At 43.2% G+C, this 20738-nt stretch overlaps 1 protein-coding gene across 6 annotated transcripts in view; it reads right to left on the bottom strand.

The window, feature by feature from the left end:
* LOC130368136 (hexokinase-2) overlaps positions 1–20738 on the bottom strand; it is a 72303-nt gene that overhangs the window by 12931 nt on the left and 38634 nt on the right. For 4 of the 6 annotated variants that reach the window (XM_056571482.1, XM_056571480.1, XM_056571481.1 and 1 more), the window contains exons 3-10: positions 15999–16147; positions 11440–11559; positions 9225–9320; positions 8396–8495; positions 8122–8305; positions 3604–3759; positions 1239–1472; positions 801–1105 (exon numbers count right to left, since the gene is read on the bottom strand). In XM_056571482.1, the coding sequence (XP_056427457.1) occupies positions 801–1105; positions 1239–1472; positions 3604–3759; positions 8122–8305; positions 8396–8495; positions 9225–9320; positions 11440–11559; positions 15999–16147 (1344 nt within the window). Of the gene's footprint in view, positions 1–800; positions 1106–1238; positions 1473–3603; positions 3760–8121; positions 8306–8395; positions 8496–9224; positions 9321–11439; positions 11560–15998; positions 16148–20108; positions 20263–20290; positions 20310–20738 lie in introns of those variants that run through there. The other 2 variants (XM_056571485.1, XM_056571484.1) reach the window with 2 other exon arrangements.

The raw sequence follows: 20738 nt of genomic DNA, 5'->3' as shown, positions 1-20738 counted from the left end.
ACTGCTATCCAACAGCGCAAAATGCTTAAGCTGCTGTCGGATAGCAGTTTAAGCCTCCCGGGCAGGTTCGCTCACCTATTCCCGCTGCTCCGGGTCCACTTCGCGATCCTGCGGCGTCTTCTGCATCTTCTCCAGGGTCCGGGCCTCGCTTTCCGGCGTCGTTATTATGTCACTACGCACGCCGCGCCGGCGCAGCAGTGTAATAGTGTCACCAGAAAGCAAGGCCCGGACCCTGCAGAAGATGCGGAAGAAGCCGGCGGATCCCGAAGAAGACACCGGAGCAGCGGGACAGCATCGGGAGCCCCTGGGACAGCATCGGGAGCGGTGAGGATGCGGTTGGGAGCGGCAGGGACAGGTGAGTACAGCTTTCTATACTTTACATTGCACGGATCCCTCAACATATGATGGATTCGACAAACGATGGGTCGTTTGGAACGAATTACCATCGTATGTTGAGGGACCACTGTATATAAAAAAAGGTTTTGCCTGGATAACCCCTTTAACTTCTCATGATCGGTGAGGGTAACAGCAGTCTGACCACCACCAATTCAGCTAGTTATCCCATATCTGGTGAACTTTTGATCGCGGGATAAACCCTTTATCTGCATTACCAAATAAAGGGACTGCAATGAGCACCACAGCCCACTCTTTCTGCACAATGTGTGTACCAATCATAAGGATAGGCCATAAGGAAAGTTGGTCAGTATAAATGAGTCACTGTTGTTTGACTCTTTTATACTGACCATATCTTCTGAATAATGACAACCTAATCTGAACCGAGCTCTGAGGCCCCCCCTCACCTGTGCCATCAGGAGTTGATCTCACGTATGTCGGTAGCATCTTGACTGTGGCTTCTTCATGAGAAGATTTTTTCAGGCCCCTCTCCATCTCAACTCTCATGATCCTCTTAATCTCTAGAAGCTGCTCGGTGTTAAGCTTGAGGGCTTCAAGTGTCTTCTCCCGTTCGTGACGCTGGTTCGCCAAGCGGTGAGCTACAGCGGTCACCATGGCAGCTCCTTTACCACTGCCGTCCTCTGATCGGATGAATCGGACATCACAGTCAGGCACCAGTCTGCGGACAGTCTTCTGAAGAAGCCGTGCAAAGCTAAGGAAAATCAAGATGCTATATATTTGCCAATAATCTTGGATTTCATACTGCATAATGCTTTCTATTCCTGATACTAGGAAACAATATGGTCCCTTCTACCCCCTATCCAGAAAACAGCTCATTGACTTACTGTGGGTGATTCTTGTAGACCGAGCCATCTACTCCAACCGTTGACCTCAAGCGTTCCGCTCCTTTGTTCTCTTTGATGCGTCTCAGGACAGCAGCAAGCGTGGCGGCACATAGGTTGGCAGATCGAGAAGAAACTATCTGGCAGATCCTATGTGTGGCCACACAATCCTCATGAGAGGGCTCCAGCCCCAGCTTACTCAGGATCTGATGGGCTGTTTTGATCCCTTCTTTGTCTCTGTAAGTGCAGGAGAAAGAGCAGAGTCAGAAACAGTATCAATGATATAATAGTGTCTTATATGTAATACAATACTGGAGTTAATCATAGAGAGCGTGACATTGCATCGTATATGAAAAAGGAGAAATTGGTGCAGATTTGCTATTGCAAATGCACTAAAAAATGGCCTACACGACTGGCACATTTACAAGTAGGTGTGGTTTAAAGGGAACAGGCATGGCTTGGCATTACACTTGACGTTGCTTGGATGCCAATAATTAAAGGGGTACTCCCGTGGAAAACTTTTTTTTTTTTTTATCAACTGGTGCCAGAAAGTTAAACAGATTTGTAAATTACTTCTATTAAAAAATCTTAATCCTTCCAGTACTTTTTAAGGTCTGTATACTACAGAGGAAATGGTTTTCTTTTTGGAACACCGAGCTCTCTGCTGACATCACGACCACAGTGCTCTCTGCTGACATCTCTGTCCATTTTAGGAGCTGTCCAGAGCAGCATATGTTTGCTATGGGGATTTTCTCCTACTCTGGACAGTTCTTAAAATGGACAGAGATGTCAGCAGAGAGCACTGTGGTCATGATGTCAGCAGAGAGCACCGTGTTCCAAAAAGAAAACCATTTCCTCTGTAGTATTCAGCAGCTAAGAAGTACTGGAAGGATTCAACAATTTTAATAGAAGTAATTTACAAATCTGTTTGACTTTCTGGCACCAGTTGATTTAAAACATTTTTTTTTTTTAAGTTTTCCACGGGAGTACCCCTTTAAGTGTAACATAAGCCAACTGATAGGTGGGCTAAACTTAGACTAGATAGTCTAAACATGTGCCAAATTTATCACTATGATAGATACAGTACATTGTTACGCTGTGCAGTACTTAGACTTGACAGTCTAAGCAAATATGCCCCAATATGTGGTGGTAGCAACTCTCTTTAAAGGGGTACTCCACTGGAAAACATTTGTTTTTTAAATCAGCTGGTGCCAGAAAGTTGAACAGATTTGTAAATTACTTCTATTTAAAAATCTTAATCCTTCCAGTACTTATCAGCTGCTGTATACTACAGAGGAAGTTGTGTAGTTCTTTTCTGTATGGCCACAGTGCTCTCTGCTGACACCTCTGTCCATGTCATTAACTGTCCAGAGTGGGAGAAAATCCCCATAGCAAACCTCTCCTGCTCAGGACAGTTCCTGACATGAACAGAGGTGTCAGCAGAGAGCACTGTGGTTAGACAGAAAAGAACAACTCAACTTCCTCTGTAGTATAAAGCAGCTGATAAGTACTGGAAGGATTAAGATTTTAAAATATAAGTAATTTACAAATCAGTTCAACTTTCTGGCATCAGTTGATTTAAAATAAAAAAAATGTTTTCCAGCTGTTCGGGACACAGAACGCTTCAAGACACACAATTCTTCACTACACCGGACATCTGCCTGAACGGGTATGATGCGAACTCAGCTCCTGAGCTCACTTCATAACCCTGCCGTGCCGCAGCGCCATTTAGAAACAGTGTTTTGCTGCAAGGGGTAAATGGAGGGGCAGTTGCAGGTGGCAGAAGAGCCCAGTGCTGCATAAGATAACAGCAACACTACATAAGGGGAATATGGCGGCACACTGGTGTATTCATGTAATACTGTGATATCTTACAATATAAATGCTTTATGATTATATTTTACATAATAAATAGATCAAATATATGGTGACAGCATCATATACAACAGTAAGTAAAATCATCGTGCACTTCTGACCTGTGTGAACATACCCAAAAAGGGTTATCCATGAATAGAAAAACAGAGCAAATTTTTTTCTAAAAACAGCACCACACCTGTCCTCAGATTGTGTGTGCTATTACAACTTGGGTCTATTCGCTTCAATGGAACTATGCTGCAATACCACACCCGACCTGAGGACAGGGGTGGTGCTGTTTTTTTTTATAATGAAATCAGCTCTGTTTTTCTAAGAAGTAGTCAAGATTTCTACTGTTCATATCTAAATGCTTATCCACTTTCCCTCTGCACAGATTTTCATAAATCTCCCCCCGTAGTCCTGACTATTAGAATACTGCCCCCTATGGATACAAATATGGATCTGCACAGATAACGTCCTGCTAAGTAGGTTCCCTACTTTAAAAGGTCCTTACTTTTCGATCTCGGAGACGTAGCGGGTTTCAAAATGTCCAGTGGTCAGAAGATCAGCTGTGATCCTCCCCCCGAAAAGCAGATCCTCCTTCGCCATCTTGACTAGGATGAGCCGGACGAGCTCACCCATATACATCCCGCTGATCATCTTTTCAAACCTGAAAGAGACGGTGGCCATTATGAATTGCGTTTTAATAGCATCTACTAACTTTAATGTAAATCTGTGGCTGTTTGGCTTTTGCAAAACTACAACTCCCATCATGCCCTGACAGCCGAAGGCTGTCAGGGCATGATGGGAGTTGTAGTTTTGCAACAGCGGGACAATTGTAGGTTTGGAAACAATGGAGAACAATAGGTTAGGAAAATCTGGAAATATGGGTTTAGAGACTTCAGTACCTTAAACAACCAGCAGGTGGCAATGTTGCAGTGTGAAAACTAGTGTAAAACAGGGATAGAGATTCATCAAAACCTGTCCAGAGGAAAAGTTGCTGAGTTGCCCATAGCAACCAATCAGATTGTTTCTTTCATTTTTCACAGGCCTTTTCAAAAATGAAAGAAGTGATTAGGGATCGACCGATTATCGGTTTGGCCGATATTATCGGCTGATATTCACGATTTTGGACATTATCGGTATCGGCAATTATCTTGCCGATATGCCGATAATGCCCCGCCCCCCAGCTCCGCCTCCCCGGCCAGAGACCACCGCCGCCGCTGCCCCATTGCCTCCCCAGTTTTATAATTACCTGTTTCAGGGGCCCGGGGTCCGTGCTACTCCTGGCTCCAGTGATGTCCTACGGCATCCTGCGCGCTGCGCAGCGCAATGACAAGTGACGCCTTCAACGTAACGTCACCGTCAGTGCGCACAGTGACAGCTCAGGACGCCACCAGAGCCAGAAGTAGCGCGGACCCCGGGAACAGATAATTATAAAACCAGATATGGGGGAGGCAATGGGGCAGCGGCGGCAGTGGTTGGACTAGGGAGGACCCCAGGACAGGCAGGGGGCGAGAAGCGGGTGGCGGCGGCGGTCTCGGGCCCCACAAAAGCTGCTGCAGTTCATTGATTTAAAGCGCCCGCTTTAAATCATTGATCTGCAGTGGCTTCTGCGGGGCCGGGTGGGGGTCAATAGCCGATAACTTATACCGGAATATCGGTATAAGTTATCGGCTATCAGCCTGAAAGGTCAGAGATTATCGGTATGGGTCCTAAAAAATCGATATCGGCCGATACCTAGAAGTGATCTGATTGGTTGCTATGGGCAAGTCAGCAACTTTTCCTCTGGACAGGTTTTGATAAATCTCCCCCAGAGTTTTTGCTCTTGTGCAATAACACTAAACCCATTACTACTTGCACCTGGCATTGCACTGAAACGCTGCCACCCGTAGCAATGCCAGGTTACATAAGATCTTTATACAGCAAAAAATATATATAGCAGATAAGTGTCCATTTCAGGGGCCATCGACACAGATATGTTGTGGGGTGGACCATTAACTGGCTCAGTTCTCGAATTCTATGTTATACACTAGGTTATATTTCTAAGGGGAGGATCCATTCTTATTTCACAATCTGATACCAAAAGGAGAACAATGGACTGGCACTATGGAGCAAAAGGAAACCCAGGAGCAGAATGACACAACTTGCAGAACAGCCTGTCCCTGGAATCGATGCGAGACAGTCACCTGATCAAGACGCACAATCATAAGACTCATGATCTCCGGATATGTCTTAATATATGCCTCAACTTGCTAATATTCTTTGAGTTTACATTTCAAGATTTCTGTTTTCTATCAATAAAATAAACTTTCTGAAGGTTTATCCAGTCTAGACAATCCTGTGAGCTCATACATCAGATGCATATAGTTCTCTACTACCCCTAGCTATGTCATTGAAATGATTGAGGAGCACATTATATGGACGAAAGTATTGGGACACCTACACATCACACCTACAGGAGCTTTTAGGACATCCCATTCTAAATCCATAGGCATCAATATGGAGCTGGTCCTCCCATTTAAAGTTATACCAGCTTCCACTCTTCTGGATAGACGCTCTACAAGATTCTGAAGGTGGAGGTGGGATTTTGGCCATTCATCCAGAATATTATTTGTGAGGTCAGACACTGATGTTGGGTGAGAGAGCCTGGCTCACAATCTCAATTCTAGTTCATCACAAAGGTATCGGATGGAGTTAAAGGGAAACTCTGGTACAGTAATTATCCTATATCCACTGGTTCCCGTGGATAGGAAAAAGTATCTGTTCGGGGAGGGTCCGACCTCCTCTCTGTGCACAGATACAGCGTTCCCATAGAGAAAAATTGAGGGGCCATTACTTAATGCCGTGGTCGACAGTAATCCATGCACAGAGCAGAGGTCGCTCCCTTCATGGAGAGGGCTAAGTTTCCGGGCAGGAGATTTCGGGGAATTCCAGCGGTCAGACCATGAGCGATCAGACACTTATCCCCTATCCAAGGGATTCTGTGGATAGGGGATAAGTACTTATGTAATGGAGTTTCCCTTTAAGGTCAGGGCTTTCTGCGGGCCAGTCAAGTTCTTCCACACCAACCTTATCCAACCATGACTTCATGGACCTTGAACCCTGGGCCCAACCCAAACTGATTCTACAAAGTTGGAAGTGACAATTGTCCAATATGTCATGGCATAATAAAGTCTTAAGATTTCCTTTCACTAGAACTTAAAGAGTACCTTTTATCAACTTTCCCTGATCCCCCTCCCCATCTGTCCCTTACTCTAACTATGCCTATCCCTGTGTTTATTGAGGTTTAAAACGCAGTGGAAATACCTTTTTGTATCCCTCTTCATTAGCTCAGAAGCACTGTCTTTCTGAGGGGTGGAAGGAGGCGGGTCCCGGCAGGCATGATGTCACATGAAGCCTGGCCGGGACTCTGCTTCTGCCAGTCTTCCTGTATGCTGCTCTCCCTCTGAAGCAGTGTTTCCCAACCAGGGTACCTCCAGCTGTTGCAAAACTACAACTCCCAGCATGCCCAGACAGCCAACAGCTGTCCGGGCATGCTGGGAGTTGTAGTTTTGCAACAGCTGGAGGCACCCTGGTTGGGAAACACTGCTCTGCAGTGTGCATACAGACTAAGTACAGGGGAGGGACGGCAGCCTCGGTCTCTCTCTCTCTCCTGTGTCTCTCTGCACTAAAAAGTCCATGCTGAGAACCAGGGGCGGTGGGAGCAATTACAGAGGCAGTAATTAAGATGAATGTCAGGGGGGGGCACTGAGCAGGGAGTGCAGTGAGATAATACAATGTATAAGATAATATGTGGTGGGGGGCAGGGAGAACACAGAGCAGGGGGAGGGGGTGGTGACTGGCCTCTGTTATATGAGAGGCATTTGCAGGCTTGTAGCTCACAGTGCTGCTCCAGGCTGGGAGCGAGTCCTGAGTTGAGAGTACTGAACTTCCGGTGGAAGGACCAGAGCCCTTTCAGCATTAGTCCTAAAAGCTGTACACTTACTATGAAAAGCATAGGAAGCTGCCTGCAGACCAGGCATAGAAGAGAGACCCCTAGGGGCCAAAAGTATCAAATGAAAAAACTGGTATAACTATTAATATTTTTTAATGAAGATATATTACAATATGTCTTCATTAATGATTATAAACAACATATTAAAAGTTTTTGTTGATGACAGGTACTCTTTAAGGTCCTAGACTACCCCTGAAAAACACCCCCATCGTATTATCCCTCTTTCACCATACTATTCAGCTGGCACTATGCAGGTAACGTTCTCCTGGTATTCAACAAACCCTGACTGGTCAATCAGACTCCATATAGAGAAGCGTGGTTACTCACTTTACAGAACATGTTGCCCCCGCTCCAGAGCCCAATGGTGGCAGTTTTACACCTCTCCATTAGACACTTGGCATTTTGCGTGGTGATGTAAGGCTTGTGTGCAGCTGCTTGGCCGTAAACCCATACAATGAAGCTCCTGGCAGGGCACATTTTGTGCTGATTTTAATGCCACTTGAGGTTGGGTCTGCACATATTTAGTCATATATTTAGTCAGCAGAATGTCGGTGACTTTTATACACTTGAGTAAAATAGATAGATGGCACTCACCGCGTAAATCAAGTTGCGTTTTATTCCACATCATGTGTGAACAGGTGTACATGCCGGTGCGTTCATCAACGGAGCGACAATTGTTTCGCGCGTATTGCCCTTTCTCTGGCTCTCGATTGTTGGAAGCATTTGAACACTATTGCATTAAGATTGAGCACCCCACGAAGTTAACCCACCTAAGTGCATGTGCCCGCGCATCCCAGCTAGTCCGGCTTATGGGCTTGTTGTGAAGTAGCGGCTGTGCCAGCCATACTTCTCTTTGTTGTGGATGTTTTATACACTTAACCCTCAGCACTCTAATTTTATGTGGTCCCCACTTATAACAGCTTCCACAGTAGCCTCTAGTGTCAGTAAACTGTAACATGATGAAAAGATTCCTGTTTACCTTGAAGTTGTTACATAAAGTGCATTAGAGAAGGGAGCAGAAATTGAGATACTTACATTTGTTTTCCTGGGTTTAAAGACCCCATGTCAATTTCTCGATCAAACTCAGTTCTGATGTCATTCAAAGATCCGTCATCTCCAAAAGCTCCCCACTCCATATTCACACACATGCGCCCCTCATCCCCTTCTATAAGGTCTATGTGACGCAGGTCTTCCATGTAGCAGGCATTTGTACCGGTACCTGGCAAGATCAGAAAATACTCATAAGATCAGACAAGACGTACAGCTAAATGCCTTGAGTGCACAGTATATACCGCCAATACCCACTTACCAACGATAAGTCCGATCTCACAGTTATGGTCGTCATATCCGCAGGTCATCATTGTGCCCACTGTGTCATTCACTACTGCAACAATATCAATATCAAAATCCTATAATGAAAAGAGGGGAAAAATAACAAGATGTAATATACCAAAGTGTTCAGGTTTAAAAACACACTGTACCCACATGTATTGCTACAAAAATCTGATAAATTATACAGAAAGTAAAGTGTAATTTAGGCTTATTCCATCCACACCCACATGTACTGTCTGTCTATCTGTAACTAACGGCTGTGGATTGACAGCTGAATGGATGGCAGTCACGCACCATGTACCATCTCACTCTGCATTATTAATCCGATTTTTATACACTTAAAGGGGTACTCCAACCCTAGACATCTTATCCCCTATCCAAAGGCGTTAGTTTAGAGTGTCAGGTTCAGCGCCAGAGGCTTGTGACATCACGGCCAAGCCCCGTTTGTGACGTCACGGCCGCGCCCCCTAAATGCAAGTCTATGGGAGGGGGCGTGACGTCCGTCACGCCCCCTCCCATAGACTTGCATTTAGGGGGCGCGGCCGTGACGTCACGAGTGGGGCGTGACCGTGATGCCATGAGCCTCCGCCCCGCATTGCCAGTCATCTGGCACGGAGCAAAGTTCGATCTGTGCACCGGATGTCTGGGGTGCCGCAGCCAAGATCGTTGGGGTCCCCAGTGGCGGGAACCCCGCGGTCAGACATCTTATCCCCTATTCTTTTTGGATAGGGGGATAAGATGTCTAGGGGCATAGTACCCCTTTAAGTCAAGAACTGAAGGTTGGGTAAAATAAAAGTCTCCCTTACCCCACGTTTCTTAATAGCTTTCCTTAACAGAGTAACCACATCTCTTCCTTCCACGCCGGAGGCATGGAATCCTTTAGTCCAGTTCACCAAGATGCTCTGTGGAAAAAGTTTATTAGAGAAACTGTGATTATGGTGAAATGACTTTTATTCCTGTGGAAGAGGTCAAATGCAATAAAGAAAAACTTCAGTGCTTCTCACATTGGGATGAAGTGCACATGGCTAAAAGGTATGACCTTTGTGTTACTATTCTTGTATGGAAGCCCAGTATGGCTCTTGACCTGAATAGGCTTATGTATGGGCCTATACTGTAGCTAGCTTATATATAATAAGGCACATGTGCTAATGGGACATAAGAATTCTAAATACTTGGGAAAGATCATAGGACAACTGGTCCAAGCAATAGGAACTGTCAATCATCACGGCCTGGGATCGTGTTCGCTTTATCTGCCATCGTCCTTCTCATGACGCAAGCTGATAAGCGGCTACCAGCCTGTTATGTATCCAGCCCTATCATGCCCTTGAAATAACACACAAGATCGTGATATTACAGAAAAAGCATTCACCTGCCCGGGTGCAGTATAGTATGGGAACAGTAAGAGCCGCACATTATAAATCCTTTACTGTCACCCAATTTGTCTGGTTTAGAAAAAAAAAAGCATGTTCTAGCACCCCAATAAAAGCAGGGGTCCATCATTTGGGATGGCAATGTGATGGATCAGAAGGTGGCTGCAAAGAGAGTCTCTTTCTAGAGGATTTAGCTCACCAGTGCTTTACCCAGACTACTCAATGACTTTAGTGGGCACCATGTAATGTTTAATTCCCCCTGTGATGGCACCGTAACACTTTCTGCTTGGTGACCCCACAGGTTATAACTGCAATGCATTTAAAAAACTTTAAACTATAACATTATTGGTATGCACGTATACTACTACTATGTATGTCATGTCGGAGAGGTTATATGTCCTTTATTCTTATTTATTTTATTTCTGTTTTCCTTTTGGTTAAACAACTGCCTGTCTTATATGTAAGATTGAATCGACAACCAAGTCTACCTATATACAGTAATAAAATGTTCGCTGTGTTTGTTGTCGTAAAATAATAAGTTGATAGCTGCGTCTGTCCTTTATACATGTTTATGTTTTTCTATTATGGCAAAATTCAATAAAAAAACTATTGAAAGAAAAAAAAAAAATGGCCAATCTCTGCAGCCTGAGAGTAACATGATCAGTACCAGAAGTCCCAAAGACTTGCCTGGGACTTCAGACAAAAACCCCACCCTCGCATAAGGGGGTGCGTTAGGGTTGATTTATACCAAGTTTCATCAAAATATCTCTATCTATTTGGGGGTTATGGTGGAACATACATATACACATTATATATATATATATATAAATATATATATATATATATATGTATGTATATATGGGAATATGCAAAGTAGCTCATCAAATTCCCTGGAGATCAGCATTAGCTCCAATTATGGAGTCTCAGAAACTGATTGGGATTAAATGCCAAGCCAGACTTCTCCCCAGAAGAGAAGAGGACCTATCTGCAGACAGCACTGTTTCGGAGTCTTTGCTCTTCGTCAGTACAGAGTAGGGGGTTCTGGCTTGGCTAGTGAGAGGCTTGATGACCTGTTGAATCTCCATACACCAGAAGTGGTGCCTCTCTCTAAGAGGAATACTTATGCCTTTTTTATATATACATACACAGGCATACATACATATATATATAGGATAAGAGGATTATGACTATAAAGCATTACTGTCCCCACTTGAAGGGGTACTCCGGTGGAAAAAATTTTTTTTATTTTTTATATCAACTGGCTCCAGAAAATTAAACAGATTTGTAAATTACTTCTATTAAAAAAATCTTTATCCTTCCAGTACTTTTTAGCAGCTGTATGCTACAGAGGAAATTGTTGCTACTCTGGACAGTTCCTGACATGGACAGAGGTGTCAGCAGAGAGCACTGTGGACAAGACAAAAAAAGAAATTCAAAAATTAAAGAATTTCCTCTGTAGCATACAGCTGCTAATAAGTACTGGAAGTATAAAGATCCATATGCAATTTTCCAAAACAGTTGTAAAACCCCTTCATGTTTTAGTTGTGTCAGGAGAAGTGTTGGGTCGTCTTAAAACAATACTCATGTAGTGTGCAGATATGTACATGCTCAATAGCCCACGATAAAGCCAGGCCTATTATGTTCCGCTCACCTCGTCCAGTTTCGACTGGTAGCAAGGAAAGGAGAAAGTGAACCCTAAGGGTAAAGTCTTGTCCTTGATGTGCAGCTTGTCCATGAAGTTGGCCAGACATTCAGCAATGTGGTCAAAGAGCTGGAGATAATGAAAGAAAATATGATGTAAAATAAGAAGCAAAACCTTCTGGTTATAAAAGACATACGGTACATTCATAGCCACAGCAAAAATAGATTTAGTAAACAGACATTCTGTGAATGCTGGCAGTGATGCCAAATGAGAAACCCCATGTGAATGCTACCCGTGGGGATTCATAGGTGGAAGACGTGCTGACATACTCTTTACTGCATTACATGAATAGAATCATTTAAAGGAGTACTCCGGTGCACACTTTTTTCATTTTATCCCGTCCGGGCTGCAAAATAAAAGAAAACACACTTTCTCTTATCTGCCAACGAGCCCCCGGAGCTCCGGTACAGGTGTTCGGTCCCCGGGCTGTATTCTTCTTACTTCCTGTTAGCCCGGCACGTCACACAGAGCTTCAGCCTATCACTGGCCGAGGCGGGACATCGTTGCGGCCGGTGATAGGCTGATGCTTCGTGTGACGTGCCGGGCTAACAGGAAGTAAGAAGAATACAGCCTGGGGACCGAACACCTGTACCGGAGCTCCGGGGGCTCGTTGGCAGATAAGAGAAAGTGTGTTTTCTTTTATTTTGCAGCCCGGACGGGTTAAAATGAAAAAAATATGCACCGGAGTACTCCTTTAAAGGCTATGTCAACCAATGTTATATTTGTTACAATTCATCTGATGGAAATACGGAAGCAACTTTGTAAAAGAGGAAATTCTTCCTCAAGGTAATTATTTAGCATACACAGATTATTTGCAAACATATACGTCTCCTTGGTGACAGACTACAAAAAAGGGTGTAGTCTGATCCTATAACCTCAAGAACATATAGTAGCACAGATGTCACTTTGATGGACTTCGCTGCGGGAAATCCCCTGCAAGTTACGCTACCATTCATGTGAATGGGTCCACAGACAGTCCGCAAATCTGACACTATTGCAGACTGTCTGTGGACCGATCTAAATCAATGGTAGCATAACTCGCAGCAGGATTCCCCCAGCGGGTAACCCACTGCTAGTAATAGCGTGTGAACGCTCCCTTAGACAGTTGAATCCTCAGGTATTAAAAGGGGTTATCCAGGAAAAAACTTTTTTATAGATATATATATCAACTGTCTCCAGAAAGTTAAACAGATTTGTAAATGACTTCTATTAAAAAATCTCAATCCTTTCAGTATTTATGAGCTGCTGAAGTTGACTTGTTCTTTTCTGTCTAAGTGCTCTCTGATGACACGTGTCTCGGGAACTGTCCAAAGTAGAAGCAAATCCCCATAGCAAACCTCTTCTACTCTGTGCAGTTTCCGAGACAGACAGAGATGTCAGCAGAGAGCACTATGGCCAGACAGAAAAGAACAAGTCAACTTCAGCAGCTGATAATTATTGGAAGGATTAAGATTTTTTAATAGAAGTCATTTACAAATCTGTTTAACATTCTGGAGCCAGTTGATATACAAAAAAAAATAAAAAAAATAAATAAAAAAGGTTTTTCCTGGAATACCCCTTTAATAGTCATAGGTCTACAGAAACAGGGCCTCCCTCTATTACAGTCTTTCCCAACCGGGCTGCCTCCAGCTGTTGCAAAACTACAACTCCCAGCATGCACGGACAGCCGAGGGCTGTCTGGGAATGCCGGGAGGTGTAGTTTTGGAACAGCTGGAGGTAACCTAGTTGGGAAACACTGCTCTATGATATCAATATAATGCATACGGACAAGTGGTCTTTTCACGAGACAACCCCTTTGTGTCGTTTTTGGTGGTTTCAGGTGCACCCATTTAGTATGTGCAGGATCCAAAGAGCATCCTAAATACTTAGTGGCATTGATTTAACAAGGTGACGCATTGCAGCCACACGACTGGCTAATGAGATATTTCCATTACAGTTGTGCCTAATAAGATGCCCTCTGCCTGTAAGCGCCATTTACTGACGTTTTTCAGCTTGCCCAGTAATATCAAGCTGGGCACTTTTTTTTTTTTCCACTGTTTTCTTTGCCAAGCCCCTGACAAAACATGTCAAAATGACTAGCAGCATTAAAGATGGCAGGAGCCGGGCACAGCGGAGCCAGGATTGTGCAAGTTATTGTAATGGAGCGGGTGTGTTATTATTCCCGAAATCACTCGCTGGCAGAAAAGATCTACTTGTGTGTAAAGGGAAACCGCCTGCAGTGTACAGGAGCAGCAGGGAATGCTGAGGACGGCAATTTCTAAAGCTGGCTGCATTCTGCATGACTTCCAGCCGTCCCAGCCAAATTTATCCTAAATACTGGGGGGGGGGTTAGTGTATATACACATCTTCCATCCTATTTCCTATATGCAAGGCAATACAGTGATCCCTCAACTTACAATGGCCTCAACATACAATAGTTTCAACATACAATAGTCTTTTCTTGACCATCATAAGTTGAAACCAGACTCAACATACAATGTTATGGACAGTCCAGATCTGTGAATCGTGTCAATGAACTGACCAATCAGAATGGGCATTCACTGGTAAAACTATATTACTGAAGCGTATGCACTGACTGGTGTCTGGTAGCGCCCCCTACAGTACGGGGAGGCATTACATGTTCTGTACTACTCTTTGGGCCAGAGTTAGCTTCTCCTTTGGACACCAGGTGAGGGCGACTCCATGTTACTCTTTTTTAGGACACTGTGTGTACTGTACAGGACCCCGAAGAAGCTCCTGTACTCTACATAGACCAGTGCTTCCCAAGCAGGGTGCCCCAAGCTGTTGCAAAACTACAACTCCCAGCATGCCCGGACAGCCTTTGGCTGCCCGGGCATGCTGGGAGTTGTAGTTTTGCAACAGCTGGAGGCACCATGGTTGGGAAACAGACAGTGATTTACAGCTCCCAGCAGCTCTTTCTTACTTTTATATGTAAGGATTTGCTTTATCTATATTAGTTATCTACTTATTTTTCTTTAATTCTCAATTTTCCTATTTTTGGATGACATTTTGGTGCCTTTAGAACCAATAACCAGGTGTCCATAGTTATGGTCTCAACATACAATGGTTTCAACATACAATGGTCATCCTGGAACCAATTAATATTGTAACTTGAGGGACCACTGTATACTCTTACATGCTTAGAAAAAAAAAAAAAAACATAGCAAAGTTGCTAACAATAAAAAAAATCATATTTTATCTTTCTCTAAGAATGTAACAGATTGCCATTGGACAGCACCATCATCTAGCTCTTCTGTATGCCCTTAGGTCGTATTCGGTAACAACGGAAGCCATGACGGCAGTGCTGGACCCCCTAAACCACAGACACCAACTGTGCCCAGCGGACCCTGCTGACTTATAACGTGGTCCATCGGGTCCAGACATGGTGTGGGTTTTGACAGGAAGTAAAGTGCGGCATGCTGCGTTGTTTTTTTTCTTCCTGTCGTATTTGACAGACCAACCAACTTAACCCCTTCATGACCCAGTTAGTTTTGGCCTTCATGACCCAGTGCGTTTTTTCAAATCTGACATGTGTCTCTTTAAGTGGTAATAACTTTGGACTGCTTTTACCTGGCAGAGTGATTCGGAGATTGTTTTTTCGAGACATGTTGTACTTTATATTATTGGTGCAATTTTTGTGAAAAACTCTAAAATAGTGAAAATGTTTTCATTTCTCTAGGTTTGAAAGTCTCTACTTGTAACAGAAATAGTCATGCCAAATAAATGTAGTTATTCACATCCACAACATGTCTACTTTATGCTGGCATCATTTGTTAAACATTCTTTTACTTTTTTACGACACTAGAAGCCTTTTATTATTATGAGCATTTTTTTCAAATTTTCTCCAAAAGTTAAAAATCACATTTTTGGGGGGGAACAATAAAATGTTGAATATACATGTGTCTGTATATATATATATATATATATATATATATATATATATATATATATATATATATATATATATATATTTTTTTTTTTTTTTAATTTTTTTTTTTTTTTTTTTTTTTTTTACTTCTGTACAACAGCTCCCCCTAGTGTCTAGTGCACAAAAGATGCAGTAACAGGTTTAGGGCACTAGGGGGAGCTGTTGTACAACTAAACAGCTCCTTTATAAAAAAAAAAATTATAATTTTACTCTTCCTTCACCTGGAAGTGAAGCATGCATGTGGGCACAGCGGGCACTGCGTCGGCAGCTTGGTACGGGTAAGGGACACTGGAGACATGGTGTTTGTGTCCGTGATCAGGACACAAACACTGCGCTGCTCAGGATTTTTATGTGCGAAACGCTGCCATCAGCTAGTCAGATTTGACTAGCTGATAGGAACGATCACTGTGAAGGGGGAGGGGGGGATGAAACCCCCTACGTCCAGAGGCAAGATGGCTGGCTATTAGTGATCTTACCAGGCGCAGTGGGATGCCGCCAGTATCTGCTTGACCTACATGTACGTCATAGGTCGGGAAGGGGTTAAAGCTCTGATCTGACAATAGCATGAACAGAAACCTACCTGTGATCCACTGCCCCTCATTAGGTCTTCTGGGATGGCATAGATCTGGTTCTCCATCTCCACCTTTTTCATTCCGTTATCACATACTTTCACCCTCAAGACTCGAAAATTTGTTCCTCCCAAGTCCAGAGCCAGGAACTCTCCATCTTCTATAGATAAAAACAAAAAAAGAAATCTTAACATCACGCAAGAAGGTAAATAGCAGTTTGAGTGGAAAAGAAATTAAGAAAAAGAACTGGTTGACACGGAGCCCATTTGCAAAGTTATTCATTGGGATCTAAACTTTCAAGGGACTTAAAGTTGCAAGAACAGTGAGATCCCAACAACCAATCACATGGTGTGATGAGACACTGGGATGCTACATATTGGGTAAATTCAATCACTTTTTACAAGAAAAATACTGCTACGTGTATCACGACTTTTCTTGTCAAACCATGGACACCATGACCGGCAACAGGGCCCAATGGGCACGGTGGTAGCCACTGTACAACGAATCTGATACTGCATTGTGGTTTCTGTTATAGAGGTGTTACAAATCCTTTGCTTCTGTGTTTCATGAAGAGTAAGTTGCCACTGACTCCTGTTTTAGCCTTAAGACCCCCATATACATTAGACATGTGTCGACTGAACCTGCCAATTATGGTGGGACTGGGTGACTATGTTACTCGTATGGGGACCTCTTGATCAGACTCGGACTGTAACACAGGGGAGCAGATGGACCCCCTTCCCCGGTGAGCCCCTGAATAATGTCTATGCATTTTGCTGCAATTTGCATAATATCATGGCAAGCAAGGACTGGTTTTGAAACAAATCATGGTACAAATGTGATGTTTTTGCTGCAGGTAATACAGGTAATATTTGCATTTAACTTTATGGTGGGCCCCAGAGTCAATTGTACTAGTGGGTCCTAGGCATTCCGGCCAATGTGGATCTTGACCCTCCCCAACAGATGACATTAGGGGATAGATGGATCCGGAATGTTGAATTTTAACTATTGGATCCTTTTGTATGTTTAGTACCTTACTTGTTGTTAAAGGGGTATTCCGGTGAAAAACTGTTTTTTTTTTTCTCCATATCAACTGGCTCCAGAAAGTTAAACAGATTTGTAAATGACTTCTATTAAAACAAATCTTAATCCTTCCAGTACTTCCCAGTTGCTGTATGCTCCAGAGGAAGTGGTGGAGTTCTTTTCTGTCTGACCAGTGCTCTCTCTGCTGACACCTCTGTCCGTCTCAGGAATTGTCCAGAGTAGAAGTTTGCTATGGGGATTTGTTCCTACTCTGGACAGTTCCTGAGACAGACAGAGGTGTCAGCAGAGAGAGCACTGTGGTCAGACAGAAAATAACAACTCAACTTCAGCAGCTGATAAGTACTGGTAGGATTAAGATTTTTTTTTTTTAAAGAAGTCATTTACAAATCTGTTTAACTTTCTGGAGCCAGTTGATATGAAAAAAAGGGTTTTTCACTGGAATACCCCTTTAACACTAGTTCTATTGGGGCTGGAAGAAAACTAGATGGCCTACAATTTACAAGGCCCAAACACTAGTACAAAGATAAGAAACAATAGAGAGTCAGGTCCAGGGAATGGAATGATGGAAACATATCTGCAGGCTCCAGAGATAAATCAGGATCTACGACACAGATAACCAGCTGTGACCTGGATAAGAAGTGATACGACTGGTTTTTGATTCCGATTGTGCCCCAAGATAATGTAAAACACCTATGAAACCGGTCATTTTCACTGGACGTCGTCTTACGAGTTATACAAGAAATACTAAAATATCATCCAAGACAGAGACTTATAGTTCCCTGGGCTTGGATTAGTCACATCATTGTGTAGGGACGGCAAGGAAATCTAATAAGGAAGGTCCAAGGATCCCTAAAACGGTCTAGCACAGTGTTCGTTCTCAGTTTAGTCCATCCTTACAACAGTTGGAGTCTTAGGGCATGTTCACAAATGGCAGATTTTTAGTTGAGAAGCCTTTGCCTGTCCCAGTCATCTATACGGTACCTGAAATCCATACGCGTGCTTTATAAGACCTCCATTTATAAGCATGGAAAAATGTTTTGCTTAAAGGGGTATTCCAGGAAAAAACTTTTTTATATATATCAACTGGCTCCAGAAAGTTAAACATATTTGTAAATTACTTCTATTAAAAAAATCTTAATCCTTTCAGTACTTATGAGCTTCTGAAGTTTAGGTTGTTCTTTTCTGTCTAAGTGCTCTCTGATGACACGTGTCTCGGGAACCGCCCAGTTTAGAAGAGGTTTGCTATGGGGATTTGCTTCTAAACTGGGCGGTTCCTGAGACACGTGTCATCAGAGATTATTTAGACAGAAAAGAACAACCTAAATTTCAGAAGCTCATAAGTACTGAAAGGATTAAGATTTTTTAATAGAAGTCATTTACAAATCTGTTTAACTTTCTGGAGCCAGTTGATATATAAAAAAAAAGAGTTTTTTCCTGGTTAACCCCTTTAAACCCATACAAAGCTACCTCTACTTTTTTTGACTGTACTAAACCCATTTAGTGAAGAACAATTGATGATCTTCTCCAGTGGTCTTCAAACTATGACCCTCCAGCTGTTGCAAAATTACAACTCCCAGCATGCCCGGACAGCCGTTGGCTGTCCGGGCATACTGGAAGTTGTAATTTTGCAACAGCTGGAGGGTCATGGTTCAGAGACCACTCTACTCCTAGGAGTCAAACTTCATTATTTACTTGGCATTACTTTGATCAAATAAAGGACTCATTGTACAGTCTATCTTCTAGATAGGTGACTCTTCTAAATTTGGACACCAATAATAATACACAAATAATAATTTGGACCCCAATAAGCTGTTATGTGACCACAGGCATGTATATACAGATACTGAAGCCGACTAAGTTCACCCCTTCTCCAATCCTCCCAGTCCAGATGCAGAACGCAGGGCTCAAGTCTTGCAGGAACATGTGGGAACTGAGTTCCTGCACTTTTTCCACAGTACCCATTAGCAGTAACAGCCCCTGAGTGGAAATCTTGGATGAGTTCCCACACTTTTTCCCCCCCATGACTTGACCCCTGGCAGAACGTGTTATATAATGGAAATGTACGATCGATCGTCAACAGTGGTAATGTGACAAGTGGCCTGCGTGCCAACCTGCTGTGTGACGGTGTCCCTGGTAGTGCGATTCCGGTGCATTTAGCTTGGTACAGCCTAGGAATGGGCGCTGTTGACCTGGAATGACCTCTCTCACCCCTCTATATCAGGCAATGATTCTGCTGTGCTGGCTGCACTGCGCAGGACCCTGCCCAGAACCATTTTGTTCATGGCCACACAAACCAAAGAGTGCCAGTGGATTTAACCTCTGTAACGGCAGATTGCTGTGTGGAAACATTTGTTGAATGCACCGGATAGATCAATGGTCAAAGCTTTCGACTATACCGATATATACATACACACACACACACACAAAAAAAACTCTATTCCTGTCGTCTTTGTAAATGAGGGGGATGAATTCCACCTACAACGGAGAAACAGCTGTTTTCTAGGAATATCTCCAGATTTCGGATGTTCCTGATATATACATTTCAGTTCTTAAAGGAGTAGTCCACTGGAAAAAATTTTTTATCAGCTGATGCCAGAAAGTTAAACAGATTTGTAAAGGACTTCTATTTAAAAATGTTAATCCTTCCAGTACTTAACAGCTGCTGTATGCTCCACAGGAAGTTATTTTCTTTTTGAATTTCCTTTCTGTCTGACCACAGTGCTCTTTGCTGACACCTCTGTCCATGTCAGGAACTGTCCAGAGTAGGAGCAAATCCTCATAGCAAACCTGTCCTGCTCTGGACAGTTCCTGACATGGACAGAGGTGTCAGCAGAGAGCACTGTGGTCAGGCCAAAAATAAATTCAAAAAGAAAATAACTTCCTTTGGAGCATACAACAGCTGAGAAGTACTGGAAGGGTTAAGATTGTTAAATAGAAGTAATTTCCATATCTGTTTAACTTTCTGGCACTAGTTGATTTAAAAAAAAAAATGTTTTCCCGTGGAGTACCCCTTTAATCATATACAACACATGACCATCCGAGGTCAGTTTTATAGGCATTTTGATGTCAGTATTACAGACCAATAATCCCAAATATAAGACTCATAGGGATCGTTCGGTTCATTACACCCACAGCCGGCCCGGGACCTGCATCCATATTATATAAACTGGCCTAATATGAAATATTTGCATGTTATTCTTAAAATTTGTATAAATGTTTTCTAAAGTCCCATATAGGTATCATGGGGGAGATTTATCAAAACCTGTCTAGAGGACAAGTTAATCAGTTGCCCATAGCAACCAATCAGATTGCTTCTTTCATGTTTCAGAGGCCTTCTCAAAAATGAAAGAAGCGATGCGATTGGTTGCTATGGGCAACTCAGCAACTTTTCCTCTGGACAGGTTTTGATAAATCTCCCACCATATGTGGTCATAGTTACATAGTTGATAAGGTTGAACTAAGACAAAAGTCCATCAAAGTCAACCTATAAATGACTGTGCTGATCCTGAAGAAGGCAGAAAAGGGGAAAAAATCCTTCTCAACTCGCGAATCACTGGATTATGTCCTATCTCCAGAAATCTAGCACCCATGACTTATGCAGGTCCTACTTTTATACTTGCTTAAAAGGGTACTCCGCCCCTAGACATCTTATCCCCTATCCAAAGGATAGGGGATAAGATGTCAGATCGCCGGGGTCCCGCTGCTGGGGA

The sequence above is a fragment of the Hyla sarda genome, chromosome 4, assembly GCF_029499605.1.
Source record: "Hyla sarda isolate aHylSar1 chromosome 4, aHylSar1.hap1, whole genome shotgun sequence".
Taxonomy (NCBI): Eukaryota; Metazoa; Chordata; class Amphibia; order Anura; family Hylidae; genus Hyla; species Hyla sarda.
The sequence above is the reverse complement of the archived record's forward strand: the minus strand, read 5'-3'. Positions and strand labels throughout refer to the sequence as shown.